Source organism: Marmota marmota, unplaced genomic scaffold (genome assembly GCF_001458135.2).
Source record: "Marmota marmota marmota unplaced genomic scaffold, marMar, whole genome shotgun sequence".
NCBI classification, from domain to species: Eukaryota; Metazoa; Chordata; class Mammalia; order Rodentia; family Sciuridae; genus Marmota; species Marmota marmota.
The window spans coordinates 15,056,399-15,082,686 of record NW_026000229.1 but is presented as its reverse complement, the minus strand read 5'-3'; the positions used below and the strand labels follow the sequence as shown (position 1 = coordinate 15,082,686).

The following is a 26,288-nucleotide window of genomic DNA, read 5'->3' as shown; positions in this document are numbered from 1 at the left end:
GGAGCTGAGGCTGTACCTGGTGACCCCTGGAGAGCTGTGTCCTATTCGCTCCTGCACCATAGAGCCTCATTCTAAGGGAAACCTGGCTGGAACTACCATTATCTTTAGTTATAGATTTCTGTAACTTCCTGGAGGGACCTGCGCCCTAAGAGCTGGTTTGATTTAGAATCTGGTCACCTGATGAACTAGGGGTAGATTTTATTAACCACTACCCAAAGCAAGGGGGGAACCCGGCTCATGATGCCCAGTGCTATAGAGAAACAACAGGAGAATCTGTGGTGCATCTCAGCTTGAGGGTGGGGGCCAGCTTAAGGCTTGATGATACCAAATTAGAGCCAAATGTGGTGAACGTTTCTATTTGGAAGTACACATTTCTAGGTTTATTGTGGGAGTGAAGTTCTTACTGCCCCACTAAGCTGTGAACATTGCTGTTAGGTGGTGGTGGCTGCCTCTGAATACCTGGGGAGCTGATGCCCAACAAATGGCCTCAGATCCACTGTGTCCTCTCACTTTTATATCCTGGCTGCTGATAGAACCTTGTGGAAGGCTTCTAGCTCCCACCCTACAAAGAAAAAAATGGTGGTTATAAATGAAATAAGATGGGAAATGAAAGGGTATTGTTGAGGCCTGGTGATTGAGTACATGGTTACTATTTCTATTTTTGTATTTGGATCTTTTCAGAGAAAATATTTAACTAAAAGAAGGTGGCGTACATTCTGGCCTAATAAATGACTTACAGGTTAATAACCCCCAGGATTCCAAAGAGACTGAATCTTGTGGACCAACAGTTACTAGGTAAATAAATAAATAAAGAATTAAAAAAAACCAAACAAACATATAAAGAACAACAACAACAACAAAAAAAAAAAAAAACAGTTACTAGGGGTGGTTCCCGTCTGGGAGCTGGGCTTTGTCCTAGGCAGGACTGTTGGCTACAAGTCACAGAAACCAAAATGGGCCAGTATTAACAGAAGAGAGGATTCCTTATAAGAATCTAGAGAGTCCTGAGGGAGCCCAAGGGCTAGACGTAGTCTGTGCCCAGGAAGGGACCAGGACAGGGACCTGAAGGCCACTAGAATCCCAGGCAACCTCTGCTCTTTGCTTCTCTGTCCATGGGTAGAAGGAAGGCAGCAGCCCTCAGCATTTAGCCTGCATTGAGTTTCTTCCAGACTCAGCCCAGGCCACTTGCCAGGTCCTTGAACAACACAGCAAAAACTTACAGCCATTGGGGCTCCTCCCTAGAGGTTTAGGAGGTCATTCCAGGGATGCATTTGAGCCAGGCAGCCCTTCCCTTGCTCCCTGTAACCAGAAGATTAGGAGGATGTTGGACATGTGCAAATAGGGAAGACTGGCTTTGAGACTAATGAGCAAATGATTCAGATATGCAGAGGGTACCAGGGAGCCACGTAGATCCTCCAGGTATTGATGGGGATCTTGCAGGCAAGAGCCAGGCTGAGAAGGAGCCTCATTCTTTATGTCACTTGGGTTTTTTCTCAAATAAATGATAGCTTTTTTTCCCCCTCCTAGCTGAAGAAGCCACTGAACTTTAAAGTCTGTGCTTTCCACGTATAACTTCTTCATTTATTGAGTGCTTAGGACTTGCCAGACACAGTCAGGTAGGAATTACTCTTCCTGCCTAACACCCAAGGAAAGGTTCAGAGAGGTTCTGTTACCTGGCTGTGGTCAGCTAGTGAATGGTGGAGTTCAGATTCAAACATCAGATCTCACTACTCCAAAGTTAGTGGTGCTGTCTCCACACCACAGAAACATCCTATTTACTAATGTAATTTATGGAAAGGATCACTGGGCATTAGGGTTCTTGAGGGTTTTTTTTTTTTTTTTTTTTTTTTGTGGGAAGATATTGGTGGTTTAACTAACCAAATCTCAGGAAGGATAGAGATGCAGTTTGTTGACTTGAGGGATAATTTTGTCGAGGAACTAAAATGCCATTAACTCTTATGCTTCCATTAGAAGGTACTTATAAAAGACATGGGTAGGGACCGGGGATATGGCTCAGTGAGTGCTTGTCTAGCATGCCTGAGGCCCTGGGTTCAATCCCCAGCGCATGCTTGCGCGCACATACACACACACACACACACACACACTCACTCACTCACTGTTGTTAGCTCTTTTTCTCATTTGTTTCTCCTTCCATGTTGGCTCTATTCTCTCAGGCCAGCTGCCTCTCTAGACTATAACCATTGCTTCTGGCTTNTCTGTCACTGAGCCATATCCCCAGCCTTTTTTATTTTGAGACAGGGTCTCCCTAAATTGTGAAGCCTGGCCTCAAATTTGCAGTCCTCCTTCCTCAGCCTCTCAAGTTGCTGGGACAGGTGTGTGCCACTGCACTCAGCTGAATGCAGGTTTCTTTTAATGGAAAAAGGATACTTTTTGATCTTTGGTGAGAGACTTCATTGTGGATTTCCCTACTGTAACTTGGGATTGCTCTGCCAGGTGTTACTATGGGGATATTAGAAATGTGTCAGGAAATCTAGGGCCCATAGCTTTTTCCTTTACTGCCCCGCTTTCTTTTCCCTTCTTTTATTACATCCCCCTCTCCTTACCCCTGCCCTTCTGAGTGTAACCGCTTTGAATGACATGTGCTAACAAAACCAAGCCCTGAACTCTTTTGCATCTTCATTTCATGTTTAAGTGTCAGATTTTGTTCCTTTTGGTCCAGGGATGAGCAGTGAATTGTCAGGGAGGGGTGCATGAGGTTAGAGAACAAAAACATTTCAAAACTAATGAATCTTGGAGGGGAAGGAGGGAAAACTTTTCAAATGCAATTGCTGGGCTTGGTTGTAAGAATCTTGAAAATGGAGGAGATAAAATTAGTGGCTTGTTAGGACCTGACAGGCATGCTCCTCCTCCCAGAGCTCCCTGCTGGAACACGGTTGTTCATCAGAAGGAGGTGGGAAATTAGCTCTAGTTCCTGTTGCTAGCAGGGCTCTGCAGTTAGATGTGTTGGGAGGGAATGGGCTGTGCTGAGGAAGAGCCATCATGCTCACTTGCTAAACCAGGGCGCAGTGTTTTCTCTCACAACCAGATTTGCAGGATTTCAGCATACCCCAAGTCAGATGTGGTTTCCAGAAATAGAGCTTATTGCCTCTGTAATGAGAGTGACTTCTTCCCCAAGCCACAGCTTCCTAATAATGGCTTCCCTGAACTTTTGGGGCACAGCTCCTGGTGGTTTGCCATGAGCTCTGCTGCCTGGGCCCCGACTATCTGGGTTCTGGCAAGAACACTCCCTCAGGATTCTAGAACCCTCTCCCTACTGTACAGCCTTGCTGGGACGACTCCATGCTGAGCCTTATCTCTCCTGATCTACGGGCAGGGGCTCATGATGCCTCCCTCACACCATTATGATGAGGATTAAAGAAGAGAATGTGTTAAAAAGACCTGGACTCATATGTGCCCCAGAAATCTCCCTTGCAGCTGGAGGTGTATACCCAGTAGTAGAACAGTTGCCTCACGTGCCCAAGCCCCTGGATTTGATCCTCAGCACAGTAAATAAATAGATAAGTTTTTTTTTTTTTTAATCTCATTTGCTTTTTTCTTTCTTTTTTAAAACCTTCTACTCTCACTTATCTAAGATCATCTTGCTTTTGGATCCAGCCTTTGTCACAGATGGGCTAGTCGGGCTTCCATGTGTCACTCTTGTTTCTCAGTGGGCCCTTGCTCCTTGCCTTGCACTTTTCTGATTTTCTTGTGCTTCCCACTGCTCTCTTCTGCCATTCTGCTCCTCCTCCATGCTCATACATCTTTATTGAAGTTCCTTCAATATTACCCAAATCAACAAGATGACATTGAGGAGCCAGGCATGGTGGCACATATCTGTATTTACAGCGACCTGGAAGGATGAGGCAGGATATCATAAGTTCAAGGCCAGCCTCAACAACTGAATGAGACCCTGTCTCAAAATAATAAAGAGTGCTGGGGATATAGCTCAGTGGTAGAGTGCTTTTCCTAGTATGCATTTGTTCCCCAGCACCACAAATAAATAAGAAGAAAGAAAATGACCTAGATGGAATCTGCTAGAGGTCTGCCATGCACCTTGGGTTGTCTGTCTGCTGTGCCTTCTCGGCTGGCTTCAGAAGGGTGGCACTGATTCCAGCTGCTTGGTAGAATTTAGACCATATCTCTGTCTGGCTGTCACCAGCATACCTGTGTGCACATACATGTTCTTGTTATTGTTGGATTGTATCACCCTGCCCCTTGAAGACAGTACCCTTTTTATGTATTGCTCCATGCAAGCATGTTATAAAAGTATTTGTAGAATAAATGGCCCTCAAATTATTTATCCAAACCCTTGTTTTAGAGTGGCAAAAAAAAAAAAATGCTCAGAATATATGCTCTTAAGGGAAAATTCAGGGGGCTTTGAACAGTGGTCATATCTGGGGTAGAAGATTTCAGAAGAAAATACTTTATTCCCTTTATTTTTTCATACAATCTCCTTGTTCTTATATGTGTACTTTGTTTTGTGGTGTGGGGGAGTGAACCAGTGCCTTACACAAGCTGGGGAAGCGCTCTGCCAACCCTCATCTGCTCATTTTTGGGGAAGGAGGGTTTGCCCATTGTTGCAGAGAAGGAGCAGCATTGGGTATCCCAACTCAGCATCTTGTGGGATTCCTGGGAAAACCCACCAACCTGGGAGTCTAGTGGGTGGTGGATGCTTCTTCCAGAATGTAGTCTGGCCTGCTTTTTGCTGAGGCTGCTCACATCACTTCTTCATATTGAAGGATGAGAAAGAGAAGCTGAGAGTCAGGCATGGTAGCACACGCCTGTAATCCCAGTGGCTCAGGAGGCTGAGGCAGAAGGATCAAATCTGAGGCCAGCCTCAGCAACTGAGTGAGATTCTGTCTCAAAAATTAGTAGGGCTGGGCATGTAACACCCCTGGATTCAATCCCTAGTGGAAGAAAGAGAGAGAGAGAGAGAGAGAGAGAGAGAGAGACACACACACACACACACTGAGGTCTGGAAGAGGCCTGAGGGACTGGGCCTATCATTTGAACCACCTTGAGAGATCTGTTAGGACAGTGTGGGAGGAAGCCCAGATAAATCCCCCTGGACTCCAGGAACGAGGCAGTATCTCATGTTGGGAAGAGGACTTAAAAGAAGCAAGCAATGGAGGTAACAGAGGGGGTGGAAAGGAGGATTTTCAGATGTCGGGACCAGCAGAAAGAAGGTGAGGAGGCGACACACCCTTGTACAGTGGCAGTCTGAGAGGCAGGCCAGCCTGGACTGGGAGTAGGTAGCTGAGGAGACACCTTGAGGGTGAAGAATTGATGGAAGGCTGAGAAAGCCAGGAAAAGGGTCTTGAACTGTGCTCTGAGGCAGAGGGTGAGCCATAGCAGCAGGGGCTCTGTCGTTGGAGTTCTGGTTGCCACAGACAGGGTGGAAGGGAATGGTGGGGAGGGGCTGGCTCCAGTGTGAAGCTGTTCCAGGTGCTGATAGAGATCAGGAAGTGAACTCTGGACCTTATCTGACATCATATACTTCTTTTCTGCTTCCAGAGGAGTGCGGTTTGGCTGGGGCTTCCTGAGGGTGGGGTGGGGAAGGAGAGCATGTTCTGGCTTGGCTGCTCCAGCAGCATACTGGAGTTGAGTGAGTTGGTGTGTCCAGGTCACCAGGAGGGGCCTTGTGCAGTGCATCTGGCTCCCAGATCCTGTGTTCCAGCAGGGAAAACCCTCCAGGGGATCCCTTTCCTTCCCTCCACTGCCATAGATCTCTGCAGCCTCCCAGGCAGTGTTGTTGCTGGGGTGGGTGCAGGGAGCTGGAGATGACAGTCTGGGTGGTGGTGGGGGAGCAGTGTTATGTAAGTTTGAACAGGAGGCTTGCTTGCCATGTGAGTAGAAATCAGATGCAAGGACAGCTAGAGGCAGTGCAGCCACTCGTGAGTGCAGCTGCACCAGAGAAGGGCTGCGCCAGCGGAGGAGGGCTGGGGCCAGGAGGAGGAGAGGGGACACCTGGTTCCATGAACTGCTGGCCTGGGAGGGCAACCTGTGAAATCATCAGTCTGTATTCCTCCGGTTCAGTGTGCTGTTTATATGCTGTTCTTGATCACTTTGATCCTGGTCTTCATTTTGTGTTGTTTCAAGAGCTGCAGTTGTCACCACTTTACTGATGGCACATTACAACCCAGAGAAGTGAAATCTAGCTCAAGGCTGCACGTAGAGCAGGTGACAGGACCAGGATTTGAATACAGGCCTCCTGCCCCTTTACCCAGTGCTCCTTTCTAGCTCCCAAACAAGGTCTCACAGACCACACCACACAGGCCATGGGAGCTTTGGGGATGGGTGAGGGAGTGTGGCTGGTGTGCTCAGCACCCAGAAGAAAGGCTGTGGCATGTGGTGGGGCGTATGAAAGAGGGGACTCTTGTGGGACTCATGTTGGACTGCCTATCTGTCCCTACGTCCCAGGAGGCATGTCACACACCTCCCTCTTCCCAGTTTGGTCCTATTTTGTAGTGTCCTATTCCATATCCCGAGCAAGTGGTTTCCAGGAATTTGTCCTCTGAAAGTGGCACTGAAGGATTTTTCCACATGTTCTATTATAGGATCCTTATTACTTTCAATAAAGCTGCTGGGCTTGCTCCTTGGCTGAAAGTATTTGTTGGGACCTGTCCTACACTAGGCTGGAGGAAGGAACAGTTAGTTCCTCATCTCCCAAAACTTTTTCGTATAATTCTCCAGAAGGCCACATGCTCCCTCCCTCTCTGTCCCAGTCATTACCAAGTGTTCTACAGAGGTCTACCCTCACCAGCCATCACAGCTGCACCCTTCACTCTCTGGTTTCATGTATTTTTATTTTCTTCATGGCCCATGAAACTCCCTGAAATTACACATTTGTTCATTGATTTATTCATTGTCTCCTCACACTAAAATTTAAGCTTCGTGGACAGTGGGGACTTGATCAGTTTGTTCACCTCTGTGTGCCTGGAAGCTTGCAGAGTGCCTGCATGTGGTTGGTTCTCTGTAACTATTAGTGACAGAGAGAGCTAAAGAATGTGGCAGCAAGGCTGGTGGGGGGCAGATAGGTTCAGATGTCAGAAGGTCTGGATTCTGCTTCTAGCTTTACTCAGTTTTTTTTTTTTTTTTTTTTTAAGAGAGAGAGAGAAGAGAGAATTTTAATATTTATTTTTCATTTTTCGGTGGACACAACATCTTTGTATGTGGTGCTGAGGATCGAACACGGGCCGAATGCATGTCAGGCGAGCGCGCTACCGCTTGAGCCACATCCCCAGCCCTTTACTCAGTTTTTGCTCTGTGACCTTGAATAAGCCCCTGGACCCTTTGGGCTTAGACCTTTTGTCTCTACCATGAAAGGCAGAACTGGATGCCCTTTAAGGCCCCTCCTGGTGTCTGTGCCTTGACACCTGTGGTAGGTTGGCGTTGCCCATGTTACAGTTGATACTTCTTCTGGATTTTTGATGGGCTCCCTTCATGCCGGAGAAAAAACTAAAGATGTTATAGCTCATTGCTTACAAAATTTTGCCACTGTGGGCGTTCCAAAACAGTTAAAAACAGATAATGGTCCTGGTTATACGTCCACCTCTTTTAAACAATTTTGCTCATCATTTGGCATTACTCACATAACAGGAATTCCATACAATCCACAAGGACAAGGCATAGTTGAAAGAGCTCATCAAACTATTAAAATGTACTTATTAAAACAAAAGGAGGGAATTGGAAAGGGGTATATATCCCCCAAAGATAAACTTAAAATAACCCTTTTTACTCTAAACTTTTTAAATTTGGATTCATCAGGGCTTAGTGCTGCGGAAAGACATTTGTATCCAAAAAATGTACATAAGCCTAAGGTACTTTGGAAGGATATTCTAACAGGACAATGGAAAGGTCCTGACCCAGTGATAGTCTGGAGTCGGGGCTCTGTTTGTGTTTTTCCACAGGAAGAACAGCAGCCGATTTGGATTCCAGAGAGATTAACTAAAATAATTTCTACAGACCAAAAGGAAAATGATTCGACTCAAATCCATAACAGCTGATATCCAGATCTCCAGCTTGGCTATTCTTACATCTGCAACAGTGATTAACCAGGATGCTTTTTTCAATATCTATTTTACTATTGCTTTTTCCCACATCATAAAGTTCTATTTTATTTTTGAGCTCATACAGACCTAGGTTAATGTTTTTTCTGATCAGTTTTATTTTTTGACTGTGGAGTTTTTGAACATTGCAATGGAGATTTCACCTAGGTAAAGCTACAAGGCCTTTACTATTGTCTTATGTGTTATATGTTACGTGTGCACACTTCTGTTTTGTGTTGTATGTCTGTATGTGCGTATGTCCATATATCACATATGAGGAGTGCTCATGCACATGGATCCAAAAATTTTTTTTTATTATTCACGTGATTTTAATAGTTTAATTTAATTTGGGTAAACAGCTGTTGAGGATTGTTTTAATATATAAACAAATAGAACTCTGGTGTCCAGTATTTGCAAGCCAAGGGCTGCCTCTGATGGGAGACTGGGGTGTTGTCCTGGACTCACTGTCAACGCTGGCCTTTTTAGGGAACATTGACTCTTCTCCCCTACCCAGGCTCCTTATGTCAGTTCCTTACTTTTCTATTTTTTCTTTCCTACAGATGTCAAGCCATCCAACATCCTAGTCAACTCCCGTGGGGAGATCAAGCTCTGTGACTTTGGGGTCAGCGGGCAGCTCATTGACTCCATGGCCAACTCCTTCGTGGGCACAAGGTCCTACATGTCGGTACGAACAGCAGGTCATCTTTCTTGAGTTTCTCAGCTGGTCAGAGATAGGAGCCAAATGGTTACCTTCCCTGTGGAGCCAGAGCGTTGTGATGGGTGATGATGGGTGGGGGACAAGAAATGAGGGATGAGGCACAATGGTCCTCCCTGAGGAGTTGAAGTCTAACAGGAAGATACTTGGCCTTTCATGGACCTAGGTGCATAATTGGAGTCTTTTAACTCACTAGGAGACATTGTACCATCCCAGCTTCAGAGCTTGGTTTCCATTCCAAAGAGACAGTTCTAGCTAGATGTCTTTACCTGATTGTTTACAGACCCTCACACCCAACAAGTTCAGACATGACTGCACTCCAAACTGTCCTACCTTTTCCTTTCCTATTAGCAGTAAATAGCATTACTGTGTCCAAGGCAGAAGTTGACTTAACCTCCCTTTCTAGCTCCCCATTCTTTTAACATCTAGTACCCCCAACTCCTGAGTTTGTTTAGAGTTGTTTCCTCCATCTCGCCTCTTTCCCTCCTCACTACATGTCAACTTCTACCTCTGCCTCTCACTGTAGCCCACCCGGTCTCCTGGCTGGAGTCTCTGCTCTAGTTTAGCCATCTTGGGGATCTTCCCTCCTTCAACACTCCATCTTGGGGGTATTTCTTCCTGCTCACAACTCTGATGGCTCCCAGTGCCATCAGAGTGCTGTGGCTGTCCCACGCCCATGGCTACATCAACACAGGATCATTTTCTTTCCCCTTGGGAAGGCTGTAAGTGACTCTCTTGTCCTTGGCATCGGCATGGGATCTGACATGTGCAGGTGTTGAGGGAAGGCTGGGTGAGTGGGGCAATGTCAGCTGACTGAAGGGAAAGGTGGGAACATGAGTCTGGGTGAGTGCTGACCCAACTCTGCTGGGTCAGAGTGGGTGGTCTTTACAGAAGCAGAAGTAAGTGCAGCCAGTGATTGTGAAGACGGGCTCAGAGGCCCAGGAGACCTTAACATGCACAGTATTTTATGTGCTCTTTGTCAAAGCACTTTTACATCCTTAAATGTTCTCATTTGATCCATGCAGTTGTTCCATCAAGGATAGAGCATAGTTCCCATTTCAGTAGTGAGGAACTCTAGATTAGAGGGGTTAAGAGAACAACTACATAACTTGCCAAGCCAGGATTGAAAGCCAACTCCTGCATTTATCCTCATTCCCACTTGCTGGCCCCTCCCCTGCTGTCAACACCACTCAACACTGCTTGACACATGTCCCCATCCCTCTGTACTCCAATGACCCATGGTGAGCTCTCTTCTGCTCTCTTTGCCTGTTGTCTCCTCATCGCTTCTTCCCTAAGTGGATCATAACTAAACAGCTGGCACCCTGGGCCCTTCAATTGCCAGCTTTCGAGTTCAAAATCAATTAATAGGCCCTGGGACTTATTGATCCAGGGTTTACTGGTTGGGTTTTCGTGGTTACATGGTCAGTTCCAAAATAGTTCAGCGTTAGAGTTAGTGAAAAATCCTATGGGAGAAGTTAATTCAGTCTAAATAAATGAACTATGGTCAGAATAAAGATTTTTTGGTAGGATTTTTGAAATCGTGTACTACTTGAAATAATGCTTAGTAAAAATAATGGTTTTTGTAGCACTATATACTTTTTTTCTCCTTGAGTCTTCCCACCAAATATATTGATATTTCCCAATATCAAACTGTTTATATAGAATTTTGCAGTATCTGACATGTTTTCATTTGATTTGACCACAATAACACTAGTAAAAAGGGTGGGTATTTTGTTATGTTGTTGTTACTGTTTTTACCATCAGCAGCCAGCCCCATTTTATAGATGAAGAAACTGAGGTTCACATCTCGTAGTTTGTAAGTCCCAGGGTTGGGACCTGACCTCAGATCCTTTGTTTCTTGTACCCACGGCATTACTTCATTCATACCCATGTTTCACAAGCTTCCTATTTTAGACTCAGGTGACAAGATGAGCTTCTCATGGTGGGCTTGGGGGAGGCTGCCCTGTATATGCAAGTCAGTGGCCAGAATGAACAAAGCTGGAACCACAGGATGAAGTGGTAGTTGGGGCCCAGTGGGTTGGATGCTGTCACCTTAGTGTATGTTACAAGGGATACAGTGAGGAGGGGTCAGAACCATGAAACCAGCTAGGATTTGCTAAGTATGACATTTGGAGGCAAATGGGAGGTGAGATTCAAGATGTTTGTGGGGCTCTTCAAACAGGATGTGAGCATGTGAGCTGCCCAGAGGAAGGGACAGAAGAAGATAAAACATTAGCAAACCAAGGATCGTGCTTAGTTTAGCTGATGATAACTGTTTCTGTCTCTTCTGCAGCCAGAAAGACTCCAGGGGACTCATTACTCAGTGCAGTCGGACATCTGGAGCATGGGGCTCTCTCTGGTGGAAATGGCAGTGGGGAGGTACCCCATCCCTCCTCCAGATGCCAAGGAGCTGGAGCTGATGTTTGGGTGCCAGGTGGAGGGAGATGCAGCTGAGACACCCCCCAGGCCCAGGACACCCGGGAGGCCCCTTAGCTGTGAGTGGCCTGCTGTGTCTCCAGTTTGAACTGTGGGGTCCCTTGTTGTAATGGGTTTCTGGAGGGCAGACTCTCTGTAATTCTGCCGGCACTGCTTCTCTGTCTCGATGCCAGGCTGGGGCCAGGGGGAAGCAGCAGGGGTTTTCAGGTAAGAGCAGAAAATTATCATAACCATGAACAGTTTCCCACCATTTGTTGAGTACCTCTATGTTCTAGGTGCTGTGCTTATTAGCAGTTTATATACATTAATTTTCTTTTTAGTCAAGACAGTTTTGGTAGATTTGTTTTTACTGAGATAAAATTCACATAACACAATATTGACATTTTAAAATACACGTGGCCCCTGAGGCTGGCCTGTACCTCTGGGATATGAAAAGAAGAAACCCAGGTTCAGGAAGAATTAAAGCTAAGTCAAGTATAGCTCAGTGATAGAACACTTGGCTAGCATATAGAAAGGCCTGAGTTCAGTCCCCAGCATTGTGGGAGAGAGGTGATCAACAACACCACATACAACTAAATGCTTTAGTTGTTTAGTCATTATATTATTTCACATAATATAAAGGAGGAGAAATGGGCAGATGTATTTATTACCTATGTCTGCTTTACAAAACTTTGTACTTAATATGGCACAGTGGCACATGCCTGTAATCCCAGCAACTTGGGTAGCTAAGATAGAAGGATTGCAAGGTCACGGTCAGCTTTGGCAACTTAGACCCTGTCTCAAACTAAAAAATAAAAAGGGCTGGGGAGGTAGCTTATTTCAGTTACCATTACTGGATAAAGAAAGGTAACTCAGGGCTGGGGTTGTGGCTCAGTGGTAGAGCACTCGCCTAGCATGTGCAAGGCCCTGGGTTCGATCCTTGGCACCACATAAAAATAAATAAATAAAGATATTATGTCCAACTACAACCAAAAAAAAAAATTTAAAAAAAAAAAAGGTAACTCAGTACTTTATCTCAGAGGTCACCTGATTTGCCCAAAGTCACAAATGTAGGATATAGCAGAGCCCAGACTCATACTCTGGCCAGGTGACTCTAAAAGGAAAGTGAGAAAGCGAGAGCCGTGCGGGCGAGAAATGAAGGACAGAGACCAGACATCCACACAAAGGTTTAGTTGTCAAAGCTGACAAATAAAGGCCATCCCTCTGTAGAGTGGAGAGAGGCCCTGAGATGTTTGGGTGTTCAGCTTTTGTGGGGTAGGGATTTGGAGTTGGAGTTGTGGTGCTAGGGGATGGGCTTGGGAGTGCTTGCCTCAGAGCTAGGCGGGTGGGGAATACCATGGGGTTGGCTTAGGTTGATGGCACCATGGCGCTTTCCAGAGTCAAGGGGTCCTGGCCTTCTGGAATTGGCTTAGGGTTATGGTACCGTGGGGTAGGTCACTAATGGAGGTGGGGGAGTTTGGGTAAGAGGAAGTACAGGAAAGCAAAACCGATAAGATGGTGGTTAAGGGCTGGGGATGTGGCTCAAGCGGTAGCGCGCTCGCCTGACATGCGTGTGGCCCGGGTTCGATCCTCAGCACCACATATAAACAGAGATGTTGTGTCTGCCGAAAACTAAAAAAAAATAAATATTAAAAAAAAAAAAAACCTCTCTTTCTCTCTCCCTCCCTCCCTCCCCCCTCTCTCTTTCTTTAAAAAAAAAAAAAAAAGATGGTGGTTAACATTTAAGATGGCTGCTTGAAAGTTAAATCAGTACTCTATACTGTGGGCTTTGCTAGTTCCTTCTGTTGAGGCCTTATCTGTGAGTGATCTGTTTATTGTCATAACCCTGTTCTGGGTCCATGCCCAGCCCCTTGCCCCATTGATAAGTGATCACCTGTGTGTTTCTGAGAACTGTTTTCTTTTTCCCTTTTGTAAAATTGTAGCATATGGAATGGACAGTCGACCTCCCATGGCAATTTTTGAGTTGTTGGATTACATAGTCAATGAGGTAAGTATGGCCTGGTTTCCTTGACCTTGGAATTTATTCACTCCCCTTAAGAAAATACCCATTGTCCTGGGTGGTAGCGCATACCTGTGTCTCAGCTATTTGGGAGACAAGGCAGAAGGATTGCCTGTTCATGGCCAGTCTGGGCAACTTAGCGAAACCTTGTCTCCAAATAAAAAATAAAGCGTGGGGAAGTAACTTAGTGGTTGAGTGCCCCTTGGTTCAATCCCCAGTACTGCCCACCCACAACCCCCACTCCTACCCCTGCCCTAATAGCCATGGCTGAGTTGCCTGGGAGACCTGGAAGTTGTTCCCACAGTATGGCCTCCAGGATGTTTGTGTTCTGGTTTATGCCTCCTGCTGCTGAAAACATTACCGGAGTGTTCCCAATCCCCCACTTCCATCCCCTCCCCCCATCTTCCTGTAGCTCTGAGTCCTTCCTTTCCAAGATTCAGGAGGCTTTAGCTTGTTCCTTTACATACTCTTGTGCCTTCATTCACCAACCTCTCTAGTGTACTTACTGTATACCAAGCACTGTGACGGGGATAGTAGGCCAGGGATACAAAGATGGAAAATAAAATCTATAGTCTTGAAAACTAATTGGGAGGGAGAAGCAAGGCAAATGTATGTATAATTGCATTGTAGGGTTTTTGCTTGTAAGTGCTGTTTAAAAGCTAGGAAAAATGGGGCACAGTGGTGCAGGCCTGTAATCCCAGTGGCTTGGGAAGCTGAGGCAGGAGGATGCCAAGTTCAAAGCCAGCCTCAGCAATTTAGTGAGACCCTAAGCAATTCAGGGAGACCCTGTCTCTAAATAAAATACAAAAATGGCTGGGGATGTGGCTCAGTGGGTAAGTGTACCTGAGTTCAATCCCCAGTACAAAAAAAAGCTAGGAAAATTAAATTAAAATGAATGTGGAAATAGATATGGAACATATTCATAAATTGTGTGAAAGCAGCAAATAACAAAATAGTATGTATACTATTATCAGTTAATGAACTATATGTGTATATATGTGCCTATAAAGTCTGGGAAGGAATAAAATAGATTGGTTTTCTCTAAGTGAAATTAAAGATAATATTTTCTTATTGCTTTTGGCCAACTTTAACCACAAAGAACTCATATACTTGTGAAATATATGCCAGTAAGTTTAATTGACAAAAGGATCAAGGAAGGAACATATGGAGAATCATTCATCAAACTTGGGTTTGGGGTGTTGGGAAGCTGGTGAGGAGCACCAAGGTTCTCACAGGAGGTGGGGGCTTGGCTAGTGGGCAGGACAGGATTTTAGGGGAGACAGTAGGGCCAGCATTCCTGGCTTCAGGAACAGCCTTGGTAGTTGAAGGGGCAAGTTCTGGCATGTTTGGGAAGTAGCTGTGGTGTCAGATATAGTATCACCTCATTCTTATCTTTTTTTTTTTTTTAAGAGAGAGAATTTTTTAATATTTATTTTTTTAGTTTTTTGGCAGACACAACATCTTTGTTTGTATGTGGTGCTGAGGATCGAACCCGGGCTGGACGCATGCCAGGCGAGCGCACTACTATTTGAGCCACATCCCCAGCCCCTCATTCTTATCTTGTCTTCCTCAGTAAACCAGCAGAATGCCTTCTTAATACTTTCTTTCTTACCATTCTCTGAAACCAGACCTTAGAGGTCTCAAAAATGTCGCCTGGTCTATTACAAACTCAACAGGGAAAATCATGGTTTGCCCTGGAGGCTAATAAATCACTCTCACTGGTTCAGGGTACTAGGGTATTTACCTCTTTTTGCAGTCTACAAAGCTTTAGACTAAAGCAATGTGGGATGAAGAAAAGAAGTTTGGGTTCTGATTCTTGCAGCTTAAGGTTTTAAGGAAGCCAGAGCATGTTGTGTTTCTGGAGTCAGGAAAAAGCCATCCATCCCCTACTGCTGGGGACACTGCTCTGCATGGTTCTGGGTTCCTGGGAGTCCTATTGAGAGAGGACTTGCACTGGTGCTGCTTTCTTCCATGTTTTCCTACTCAGTTCTTCCAAGCACTGTTGAGATGGGCCAGATTGGTTTTATCTTCTTCATACAGGTGAAGAAACTGAGGCTCCGAGGAAAAAAGTAGCTCAGGTCTCCCCGGTTAGTGCCCTAGTGCTCTTTCTTTTTTACCACCTACTCCCAATACCCACCTCCTGCCCAACCCCCACCTCCTGCCCAACCCCCATGCCTCCACCCCCTACCTCCCAGGAGCCTTTGCTGGCACACATTCCTATCCTGCCTGGCCCCTCCCACAGAGAAGGAATGGAAGCTGGCCTGTGTACCTCTATTCCCCCATTCCCCCTCAGCAGCAGGGACAGCCTGCAGGGCAGTGCTTGCTCTGAGTCACTGTTCCCAAGAGCTGGGCTGCAGTTAGCCTTAGGTCAGACTGACAGAACCTTCAGGGGAGAGGGCTAGGCTGGACTTTTTGGTAGGCGGTGTCAGTGTTTTTATCTTTTTCGGTTTGAGGTGGGGGTCTATGTTGCCCAGGCTTGTCCTGAATTCCTGGATTCAAATGACCTCCCTCAGTCACTAGAGTAGCTAAGGCTAGAGCTGTTTCATTTTTAATTTTGAATCACCTGTTGGTTTTAGGCCACAGAGCAATGACATCCTAGGCACTGGGGTCAGCTTATTCCAAGGAAGCTACACACAAGTTTCCAGCACAGGTCACATAAATGCATTTAGATTTCTTGGACTGCCTGGAGCATCATAAACCTGTGCAGCCCTGAACAATTGCCATGGGAACACAAGATCTGTGGCCAGTGTCGGAGGCCTGAAAAGCGGCCTCATTTCTGGAGTATACAGGCAACATTCTTCCAGGTTGACCAACCCTCTGCTAGTTAATGTTTTATTAACCTTTCTCTGCCTCCCCAGGGTTCAGAGAAGGGATTTTTTTTTTCCCCCCTCCTTTTTAAAGCTTGCTCCTGCAGGCCTGATCCATGCCTGGTAGTTTGCACACCCCCCTAGCTGCTGTTGTTAGAATTACTGGTGATGTTTCCATGCCACATGTCAAGAGTTCAAAGGGTTCCAGAGATTAGTAGGCACAGCCTCCTCATTTCATTAAGAAAAGACTGAGGCCACAGAGGTTCACTGATTTTTTTTTCTTTCACCAGATGAATGAATAGTAAAATATAATGTGGTCCCAATTTTAACTGTGCTGTGTGAGACCATTGGGTCCAACAGGGTGACCCAGCAGGCTTTGTTTTTGACTGGAGCACAGCACTGCCCAGAGGTAGGGATGGGATGGGAAGAGATGGCTGGAGCAGGGTCTAACATTTCTCATGTCTTGACATGTGTCTGCAGCCGCCTCCAAAACTGCCCAGTGGAGTATTCAGTCTGGAATTTCAAGATTTTGTGAATAAATGGTGAGTTTGCTCATTGTTTTTTGAAAGGGTATCTGAATTTGTCAGACTTCCCACCCCATTTCTGAGCCCTCCAGCTTTGCCCTTTCCCCTCTTGAGTACCCCCTGGCTGCTGCCATAGCCTTTCTCGTGGAGGGCCAGGGCTTAGTGGTGTGACTGCTTCCAGCACTTGCTCTACATGGATTGGCATGTTGCTCTTTTTTTGTAGATGGACACAGTACCTTTATTTAGTTATTTTTGTGTGGTGCTGAGGATCAAACCCAATGCTCTACCACTGAGCCACAACCCCAGCCCCTCCCCAGCATGTTGCTTTTTGACCTTCATTTAATTCAGCAAGAAGTCATTAACGTATTGTGGGCATGATATTGTACCAAGAACAGGAAGATGAATAAGGCTCTGGCACTCCTCCTCAGAGCCTATAGTGCGTAGGGGGAAAGGCATGCAAACAGAAGCAATCTGAATCAGAACCAGCGCCAGGCAGAAGCTTTCACATTACTTTTTTCCTTTCAGCTTAATAAAAAACCCCGCAGAGAGAGCAGATTTGAAGCAACTCATGGTAAGTCCATTTATTTCAGATTCTTACAGCACCTGTTTATTAATTTGGTCTCCTGGTCATCTTTCTGGCACTTATTTACTTTCCATTCCCTGCTTCTGCCCTGACCACCGTGGCGCAGCTGAGAGCCTGAGGCTGCGGGACTCAAACACCAGTCTCCTCTGTCCTCCCATCAGTTTAAAGAAAAGGCTGAAATCACCTCACAGCTGGGATATTGGAAGAAAGGCTTGAGGCAGTCGAGGGAAAGAAGGGGCCAGTCTGCGGCCTTCGTGGGGCTGGGCCTTTTTCTCTTGCTGACTTATTTTATGTTAAACCTCTGCACCTGCCTCCTCTTGCTTGGCAGCAGGGAGAGTGAAACACCTTGACCTCATAGCTTTTGTGGCTTGCAGTGTCACATGCTCTCACCTCCACCAGTGACTTTGTCTTTCCCAACAAGTCTGTGAGGTCTTGAAGGGAAGGTCACTATTCCCTTTTCATTCTGCAAGAGCAGCTAGGGAGGTGAGTGACTTTCCCAGGGCCTCTTGATTGGTATAATTGGCAGAGGCAGGTGGAGCAGGTCTTTGGGCCTGCAGCTGGCCCTACTGCTGCTCAGGGGCAGGCCAGGAGCTCCCTCCAAGTGTGGCACAAGTGCTAGACGTGACTCTTGGATTTTCCTTCCATTGGTGGTTTTTAAAACACCTCTCCCTGTTTCCTTGCTTGCAGGTTCATGCTTTTATCAAGAGATCTGATGCCGAGGAAGTGGATTTTGCAGGTTGGCTCTGCTCCACCATAGGCCTTAACCAGCCCAGCACACCAACCCATGCAGCTGGTGTCTAATCCTTTGGGAAGCAGCAAAGAGCGAGTCCTCTGCCCAGTGGTGTGCCATGTTGCTTTTGGGCCTCTCCCATGCTTGTCTCTGTTCAGATGTGCATTTGACTTATGACAAAGGATGAAGAACACAGCATGTGCCAAAACTGTACTCGTCGTCATTTTTAATATTACTGTCTTTATTATTACTACTGTTATTTCCCTAAGTGGATTGGCTTTGTGCTTGGGGCTGTCTGTGTGTATGTTGATCAAAACACATGCCAAGCTGAAATACAGTGACTCTTTGGTGACCGTGGGTAGTCATTCTTACTGACATTTGCACTGCTGTTCCTGCTCTGCGACTGGCTGGCCGCCTGTATCTCCAGGATTCTTGACACTTGGTGGTCCTTCATTTCTGCCAAGTGGACCTTCTCTCAGTGTGAGTGCGAGGGAGCCTCATAAGTCCCTTCACAGGCAGTGCATGTGAAGCATGCTTTGCTGCTGTGAAAATGAGTACCAGAAAGTGTACATCATATTATTTTATTACCATCTTTTGCTTTTGACGTAGAATTCAGCAGTTTCCATCAAAATCTAGCCAGAGCCATTCACTGCCATGATAGCTGGGGCTTCACCAGTCTGATTTGTAGACTTCTGGTTGTATTTCTATATTTATTTTTAAATATACTGTGTGGGGTAGTAAATGGTATATGTATCTTTAAGTTTAGATTAGTGTTTCTAAAATGGTGGAGTTACTCTGAATGTCACAAATGAATCAAGGCATTAAAATATGTCAGATTTCTATCTTCCCCCAATCTAAGTACCAATGCTATTGTAAACAACGTGTATAGTGCCTAAAAAAAGTATGAAAATCCTTTTAATCATTTTAATCCAGATGTTTAAGAAATCTAGTCTCTTATTCTAATAAATATACTATCAAGTTAAAGGATGAAAGGTATTTCTACTTTTGTGGTAGGCTTTGCAATTTCTCTAATGTATAAGAAATCAAATGATTTAGTCAAGCATTGTTGTGGGGAGTGGGGAAAGTAGGAAGGAGGCTAAAAGGCAGAAATATCACACCAACAACAAATTCAGGACATTGGACTAATGGGTCTTCCTGTGATTTCAATCTTTGTACTAATTCTTCTGCTACATCACCTTACCTGTGACTTTCAACCACTTGACTTTAGACTTATGGACGGATCCCTTCTTTTCCTCTTCTCTCTACATAGGAAAAAGCAGCAGGTAGGGTTTGGGAACAAGTCTGAGAAAAATCACAAGCCATTTCTCAGTGAACATTCCCCATTTTCCATTAACAAAGAGCTGAGCTGGGGGTATACCTGCTCACCCGAGGGCCCTGCAGGCTTTGGAGTCTCTAGCCAGGCAGAGCCAGTCAGTCTGCTTTTGTTACAATGAGCAATGGATTATCTTTGCACCACTTACACTTAACTCCACCTTCCTGGAAGGGAGAAATGTGCCTGATGCCAGCTTTGTCATGTCTGTGAGGTGGCAGTGAAATCACAGTAATTAGATGTGGTAACAGCCACACAAAGTAGTCTAAGGTGGGCAGTGTAATTAAAGCCATGAGCCAGGTGTGATGGTGCACACCTGTAATCCCAACAGCTCAGCAGCCTGCAAGTTCGAGGCCAGTTTCAGCAACTAAGAGAGGCCCTAAACAACTTTAGTGAGACCCTGTCTCAAAAAATAAAAAGGGCTGGGGATGTAACTCAGTGGTTAAGCACCCCTGAGTTTAATCCCTGGTACAAAAAATTAAAAACAGAAAAAAGCATGTCTCCCCTTTGGTCATTGGTGCCCTCTCCTTAATTATGTGGAACTTTAACGCATGAAGCTTCCTGATCAGTACATCAAATCTTATATTCTTTGAAAGGGCAGATTATAGAAAACCAAATCCAATGTATATGTCTAAAAATAAAAAGGCTATTTCATTTTTAGATTAAAGAGAACTTGGTAAGTAATACCCAAAGTAGATAGTTCCACTCTGGAGCTACCAGAGCTTGGGTTATAGCCAGGATTTTAAAAAAATGGTCAGTGTTGTGTACACTGCTGCCTACAATAGTCAAAAAAAAAAATTTTTTTTTTCAAGAGGCCAACAGCTGTTCTAAGAACAGTCTAACTTACATGTTTTCAACATATAAACACTTAAGTTGAGTTTTAAAACCTACTCCCTGTGTCTTGCCAACAAGGAGAGGATGCCTGGCTATTGAGAATGTCTCATTAAAATGAACGAACTACATCCTTTGTGAGAAAAGAATAGCTTAAGGTTTTTCTAAAACCTGGATTTAGGTGCAGTGGCATATACCTGTAACCCCAGCTACTTTGGAGGCTGAAGCAGGAGACCCAAAAGTTCAAGGCCAGTCTGGACAACTTGGAAAAACCTTGTTTCAGAATTAAAAAAAGGGCTGGGGTTGTAGCTCAGTGGTAGTCCCCCTGGGCTCCATCCTCAGTATCAAAAAAATAAAACCCAGATGTAAATGCTTTCATGAGTGGTTTCTTTTGAGGGGTGCTTTAATTCTCTATCCACAGTTAAATGTATTTCATTTTTAGTGTCAAAAGATTTTTTTCCAGTAATTTTTTTTTTTTTTTTTTACCAAGAATGATCTTGTTTTCAAGAATGATGTTCCCAGTGTCAGTGCTTTGAGTTCTTAGTCAGATTCTTGCCTCGAACTTCCTTTTACTGAGACACCAGTAACAGTTGGGTTTTTAGATGATACCTCATTGGCATCTTAACAACCTGTGAAACTGCTAGAGCAGATGTGAATATCCTCACATTACAGATGTAAAAGTAGAGTTGCGAAGAGGTGTGAAAACAAGCAACCAGTTACCAGTCAGCAGTAGAGCTAGAATACACAGCGAACTTTTCCAGCTCTTGAAAAACCCTGTTCATGTTTTAAATCAGACCCCAAAAATGTATACCTTGATAAATTTTGTTCCAAAACTGTCTTCACTGTGTTTTAAGGAACATATCACTTAAACTTCCTGCTCTTTCCTATAAGAGTAGCTTAAAATAACCTCAATGAAACATTAACAACAAAAAAAGTATATTCCTCTTCTTTTCTGGAACAGCTACATAAGTTCTGTGTGAAGACATTCTTAGTTTGCATTGGCTGTTAGCTGGAGAGGAAATTATAGAATTAAGTGACTATTCAGTAGAAAAGGGACAATATGCAGAATTAAATCTCAATTTCAAATACAAAGTTCAACAACTCTTATTCTACAGTTGTCATCTCTTTTATTATAAAAGTCCAATCTCCCAAGCATAGTAATATCTTCTTTAATGAGACATTTCTTCTTTAAGGGCCAGAAATGGATCTTATTTTATGCCATCTTGCCATTTCCCTCAGAGGAGGAAATGCTGCTTTCTCCTTCTGAATCTGGAAACCAGCAAGCTCTTTGATGGTTATTTATAATTAATTCTGAATCTTTTATCAATGATGTTTCAAGCTAGATGTGGTAACAGCCACACAAAGGAGTCTAAGGTGGGCAGTGTTTCCATGTCTCTGAAACTTGGCAGCAGCTTGTGCTCTCAAGTGCCCCGTCCTTCGTCTTGTTAGCTTTCTCTCCTAGACTGTGACCTAACTGTTCACAAGGGTTCAATCGCACATAAACAGCTCTTAACTGGGTTTCCTGAAAGACCTGTTGACTGGAAAGCCTAATTTGTATTTAAACTCTGCCTTTTGCAAATTCCAGACTTTCTCAAGTAGGATTTCAGAGGAAATTTTGTTTTGAACATAATTACTAAATCTAATCCTGTCATAGACACTGCACCATCCAAACTGCTCAACTTTAAGACATTATATCTTTGATTTTGTTACTATGTTTTACTTTTCCTAAAACATTCTGGAACTTGAGTTATTACTGATGAAGCCACTTGTACAATGACACATTCCTCCTATGATTCTTGCTTTCCTTTCAAGTAGGCCATAGGACTTCTCTGAAGAAGTGTCTGAGGCTTAGAAATATAATTTTTAGAACAAATCCTGGGTCTCATCCTCCTTTAGGAATCTGATTCTTCTTCTTCCTCTTCCTCTTCTTCCATCACATGGCTCTTTGTGCTCAATTCTAGTGCAGTTTGATTGATCGATGCTTCATTATCTACATGCATCAACATCTGTTAGCCAAGGACATCAAAGATTAGTAGAAAGGATACTGGCAGCAAAACAGCAAATTCTTAAAATGTTTCAAAATCAAATCTCAATTGTATATTCACCCCTAGCATTTATGACTAAGAGGTAAGCCACTTTGCTATATTCTGTTCTTCTAAGTTCTACCTCACTTCTGTTACCAAAATGGGGTAAGAGTAAAATGTCCCAGATTTACTAGAATGTTACCTCATTTACAAACATGGTTCTGGGAGAAAGTTCTAACTTAAGAATTGTGCAGACATAACTACAACATCCAGAATTGCTCACATTTGATGTATTTAGAAAGAGTATGATTTTATTGACTTCCTTGAAGGGATGTGGTAAGAGGAGGGTAGGATGAGGATTGAAATTCATTTTTCAGTATTACACTTTGTAGTTGAAGCCACATTCTGTTTTTGACACATCCTTACAGAGATCTACATACTTCCCCAGGGTTCATCCGAGTAACTAGAGAGAACAAACAGGTGACCAGGAGAGAGTAGGCTCCCTAAATTGGTCAAAAGTGTAGCCAACTAATGTAGAATAGCCAGCTTCTTAAACTAGAAACTGATCCAAGGCTGGAGATACAGCTTAGTGGCAGAGTGCTTGCCTAGCATGTACAAGGCCCTCGGTTTGATCTCCAGAACCAGCACCAAAAAAAAAAAAAAAAAAAGGCAACAGCACTTCAAGTCCTTTGGGCTTGACAACATGCTTTATAATTTTTGGCCACTCAAGCAGCAGGGGAGCATAGTGAACTCTGCACTCTCTCTGCCTGTACTTTATTTATTTTTGTGAGGTGGGGGAGGTACTGGGGATTGAAGTCAGGGCACTTGACCACTGAGCCACAGACAGGGTCTCACTGAGTTGTTTAATACCTTGCTTTTCCTGAGGCTGGCTTTGGACTTGCCATTCTCCTGCCTCAGCCTACCAAGCTGCTGCGATTGCAGGTGTGGGTGCATGTACTTAATTTTACTTACATCATGTGACTGTTCTGGTATACCAGGCTGAGAAGACAGCATCTCATCCCCTTTTCTAGAACTGATTATTGATTGGAGGGCCAATTCTTCAACCTAGAAAAGAAGAGTTGAGGATATTTCATTACCATTTTTTTTAGTTGTAGATGGACACATATCTTTATTTTTATGTGGTGCTGAGGATCGAACCCAGTGCCTCATGCATGCAAGGCAAGTGATCTACTACTGATCAACCCCAGGCTTTTCATGCCTTTTATTTTTGCTTTTTTGCAGTACTGGGGATTGATCCCAGAGCACTGAGCAAGGTAGGCACTCTATTATTCACCCAACATCCTCAACACTTTAAATTCAGAGACAGGTTCTTACCCATTTGCTCAAGCTGGCCTTTAACTTGTGATCCTGCCTCAGCATCATGAACAGCTGTTTTCCCTGACTTTTAAAGAGAGGAATAAATTCCACCTTCTTCCCTTTGGACTGTACAGGTGGGTTTTGTGTATATGTGTATGTGTGTCGTGTGTATTTTACTAGGGATTGAACCCAGAGCTTCCCACATTCTAGCCAAGCACTCTACCACTGAGCTACATCCCCAGCCTCCATCCCTCCTCACCACCACCACCACCACCACCACCCTTTTTTGAGACACGATATCAAAGTTGTCCAGCCTTGAGCTTTTGATCCTCCTGTGTTCCAAGTTACTGGTGTTATTGGCAGCACAGCCAAGGAACCTACCTGGATTCTGACTGGTTATATCTAGCCTCCCACCTGCATTAAAAAATAGGCAAACAATGGAAAAAGAAAAAATGAACTTTATACAATTTGATCAAACCTTAGCCACTGTTTACCTTTTTCTTATGTGCATAGGCAGCTGAATCCAGCTAGCTGGGATCCAGACAGGTTCCCTGGCCTGGTTGCCAATAACACTGGGATTATAGGCATACATTGCACAGTGGGCAGTACAAGTGTTCTGGCTCAATTATGGTTTTCATTCACCAAGAACTAGCAGTTATGGAAGAAAACACAAGTGTATCACTGAATCAGATGTGGAAGTCAGCCTGTGCAATTTATCAAGACCCTGTCTCAAAATAAAAAATGAAAAGGGCTGAGAGTGTAGTTCAGTGGTAGAGTTCAATCTCCAGTACACCCCCCCCCCACACACACACACACAAAAGACCAGGTAACACCCGACTCCACAGAAGGTGGAGTCTTCACACCTGAGCTTGTCTACTCAGTAATGAGAAAGCAAAGATAGGGGGAAAAGAAAATCGAAGTGTTTCTTGAACCATGAGGGAATCTGGGTTTTGGGGACCATCATCCACACTATCACTAGGTACTTGTAGGGGTACTGTTGCAGTATAGACATAACTGTGGGTCATTATAATTACCCTGGAGGAAAATGCTTATTGTTTTGCTAAGTCAAAATTGTAAAACGCTTTTCAGTTTATAAAGGGCTTTTTAATCCTCATGTCATTTGGACTTCAAGACCTAAATAAGACAGTTGAATAGGGATTAGCATGATCATCTCACAAGGGCTGAATTATCCACAGGTCTGGAAAGTGACGTAAACAAGCATGAATCACCAACCTTCAAATTCATGGAGTCATTAACAGCTCCAAGAACTACTGGGAATTCTGAGCTTTGGGACCAGTCCCTCTCCCAGGGCTTAATATCTTTCACACCATGGGATATCTCAAAGGTCTATTCTTGGTTTGCAATACTAAAGCCATTTCAACAATCCGTACAAACTAGTAAACTGGCTCAGGAGAGGGTTCAGGAAGAGATGGATGGGTAGGAAGACTAAATGAGCTTTGGAGAAGAGGACACGTCCTCAGCGTGTGACGTGTGGGCCATCAGCACTGACGCGGGGCGAGGGCAGAGATGGGGTTGGGGGGCTACATTGCCAAACGGATTCTTGAGTCTCAGTCGAGACCAGCAGGGTCAAGATTTAGAGATGTGGGGCCTAATATTCGAAAGCTCGCTTGCCAGGTGTTTCAGCTACACGAGTTTGTAACCTGCTAGGTCCGCGCCACGACGGACGGATGAGGACCAGGACAATCGACGGCAGAGGCAGGCTCCTCAAAGGGCTGAGCTCGGGGAGATGTCACGCAGGCGAAATGGTGGGGCGGTGGGGTCACCTTGAGGCGGTTCAGCTGGTCGTGCAGGGCCGCCTTCAGTCGCAGCAACGTCTCCTCCTCTTTGCGCAGCTCCTGAAGCCGGCTCAGCATCTCCGCTCGTCACAACGCCAAGTTCCACGCTCTGTCAGCCTGGCGCTCGGTGATGACGCCATCGCCAATTCCCGGAAACATAGGGGGCGGGGCTTGAAGACAAATCGGAAGCGCATAGCAGGTCTCCTCCTTCTGGCGCGTGCAGTCGCCCGGTTACTCAATGGGTGGTGAGCTACGTGAAGGGCTTGGCTTTCTAGGAGACATTTGGACGCATGAATAATGATCAAGATTTCTAAAGCATAGGACAAAAGAACCTGAAAATAAGTCTTGAGTTTGGACAGGTTTTTCAACCCCGGTAGTGCATTTCCTCACACTAAGTGGCCAAACTGTAATAATTCAGGAGAGCAGTACTAGCTGCGGAACACTTCCAACGTGGTGCTTCAACCCCCACCCCCACCCTCCCGCTGTCTTGGGTAGAGCCCAGGGCTTCGTGCAGGCTAGGCGACTACAACCCCTGGCCCAAGCAGCTGTTTGACTCCACAAGCTTCCAGTTGAGTACCAAGGAAGGGATCAAAATCACCCGTTTCTACAAGCTGTGGTACTTGAACCATATTGTTAATTCCTAGTGGACTCTACAGGGGACAGACTGCTACTTAAGGAGCTAAAGAGCATGAAGATGAAGCTGTGAGGACAAAACGCAATGATATACACCATTTTGTCTACCAAGAACCAACAGTTGGCCCAGGAACCAGATCTAAGTGGCTGTGAACCTTCGCCAACCATCCAGATACAAAACGACCTTGTTTATCTATGTTTGGTTAACACATCTATGCACTAATACATGCACATGGTTCCAAAAAAAAAAAACCCTCTAGAATCTTTTTAAATTATGGGTGACAAGTGCCAACAACTTCCATCATTGTAAGCTAACAGAAGCACTTTCCAGAGGTAACCAAATTCACTGGTTACTTCCAACATTGTATTAAAACAACTGTGCCCTCTTGTGGTTGCTCAAAATGTTAAATTTCTATGGAATTTAACTCACATCCAGCCCTTTTGGGGAAGCAAATACTTTTCTTGGGGGGTACAAGGGACTTAACTAAGGAGTGCTTACCCACCAAGCCACATCC

At 44.8% G+C, this 26,288-nt stretch overlaps 2 protein-coding genes across 5 annotated transcripts in view; one reads left to right on the top strand and one right to left on the bottom strand.

Moving 5' to 3' along the window:
- Map2k1 (mitogen-activated protein kinase kinase 1) overlaps positions 1 to 18,826 on the top strand; it is a 65,243-nt gene extending 46,417 nt beyond the window's left edge. For both annotated transcript variants that reach the window (XM_015480512.2, XM_048793318.1), the window contains exons 6-11: positions 8,609 to 8,733; positions 11,057 to 11,258; positions 13,122 to 13,186; positions 16,486 to 16,547; positions 17,055 to 17,100; positions 17,800 to 18,826. In XM_015480512.2, the coding sequence (XP_015335998.2) occupies positions 8,609 to 8,733; positions 11,057 to 11,258; positions 13,122 to 13,186; positions 16,486 to 16,547; positions 17,055 to 17,100; positions 17,800 to 17,913 (614 nt within the window). In that variant the 3' untranslated portion in view covers positions 17,914 to 18,826. The remainder of the gene's footprint in view (positions 1 to 8,608; positions 8,734 to 11,056; positions 11,259 to 13,121; positions 13,187 to 16,485; positions 16,548 to 17,054; positions 17,101 to 17,799) is intronic.
- Positions 9,239 to 25,321, bottom strand: Snapc5 (small nuclear RNA activating complex polypeptide 5). Of its 3 annotated transcripts, XR_007343885.1 has the most exons (4): positions 25,129 to 25,304; positions 23,000 to 23,092; positions 21,281 to 22,009; positions 9,239 to 9,249 (listed from the first exon to the last, which is right to left on the bottom strand). XR_007343885.1 is itself a non-coding variant. In XM_048793319.1 (3 exons), exons 1-3 carry the CDS (start codon positions 25,216 to 25,218, stop codon positions 19,030 to 19,032), a joined length of 258 nt encoding a protein of 85 aa, XP_048649276.1. In that variant the 5' UTR covers positions 25,219 to 25,321; the 3' UTR covers positions 18,449 to 19,029. The 3 variants fall into 3 exon arrangements, 2 of the variants coding, with proteins under 2 accessions (XP_048649276.1, XP_015335997.1); XM_048793319.1 differs by lacking the exons at positions 9,239 to 9,249; positions 21,281 to 22,009 and adding an exon at positions 18,449 to 19,104 and having other exon boundaries at positions 25,129 to 25,321; XM_015480511.2 differs by lacking the exon at positions 9,239 to 9,249 and having other exon boundaries at positions 21,114 to 22,009.
- Positions 25,322 to 26,288: the final 967 nt, after the last annotated feature.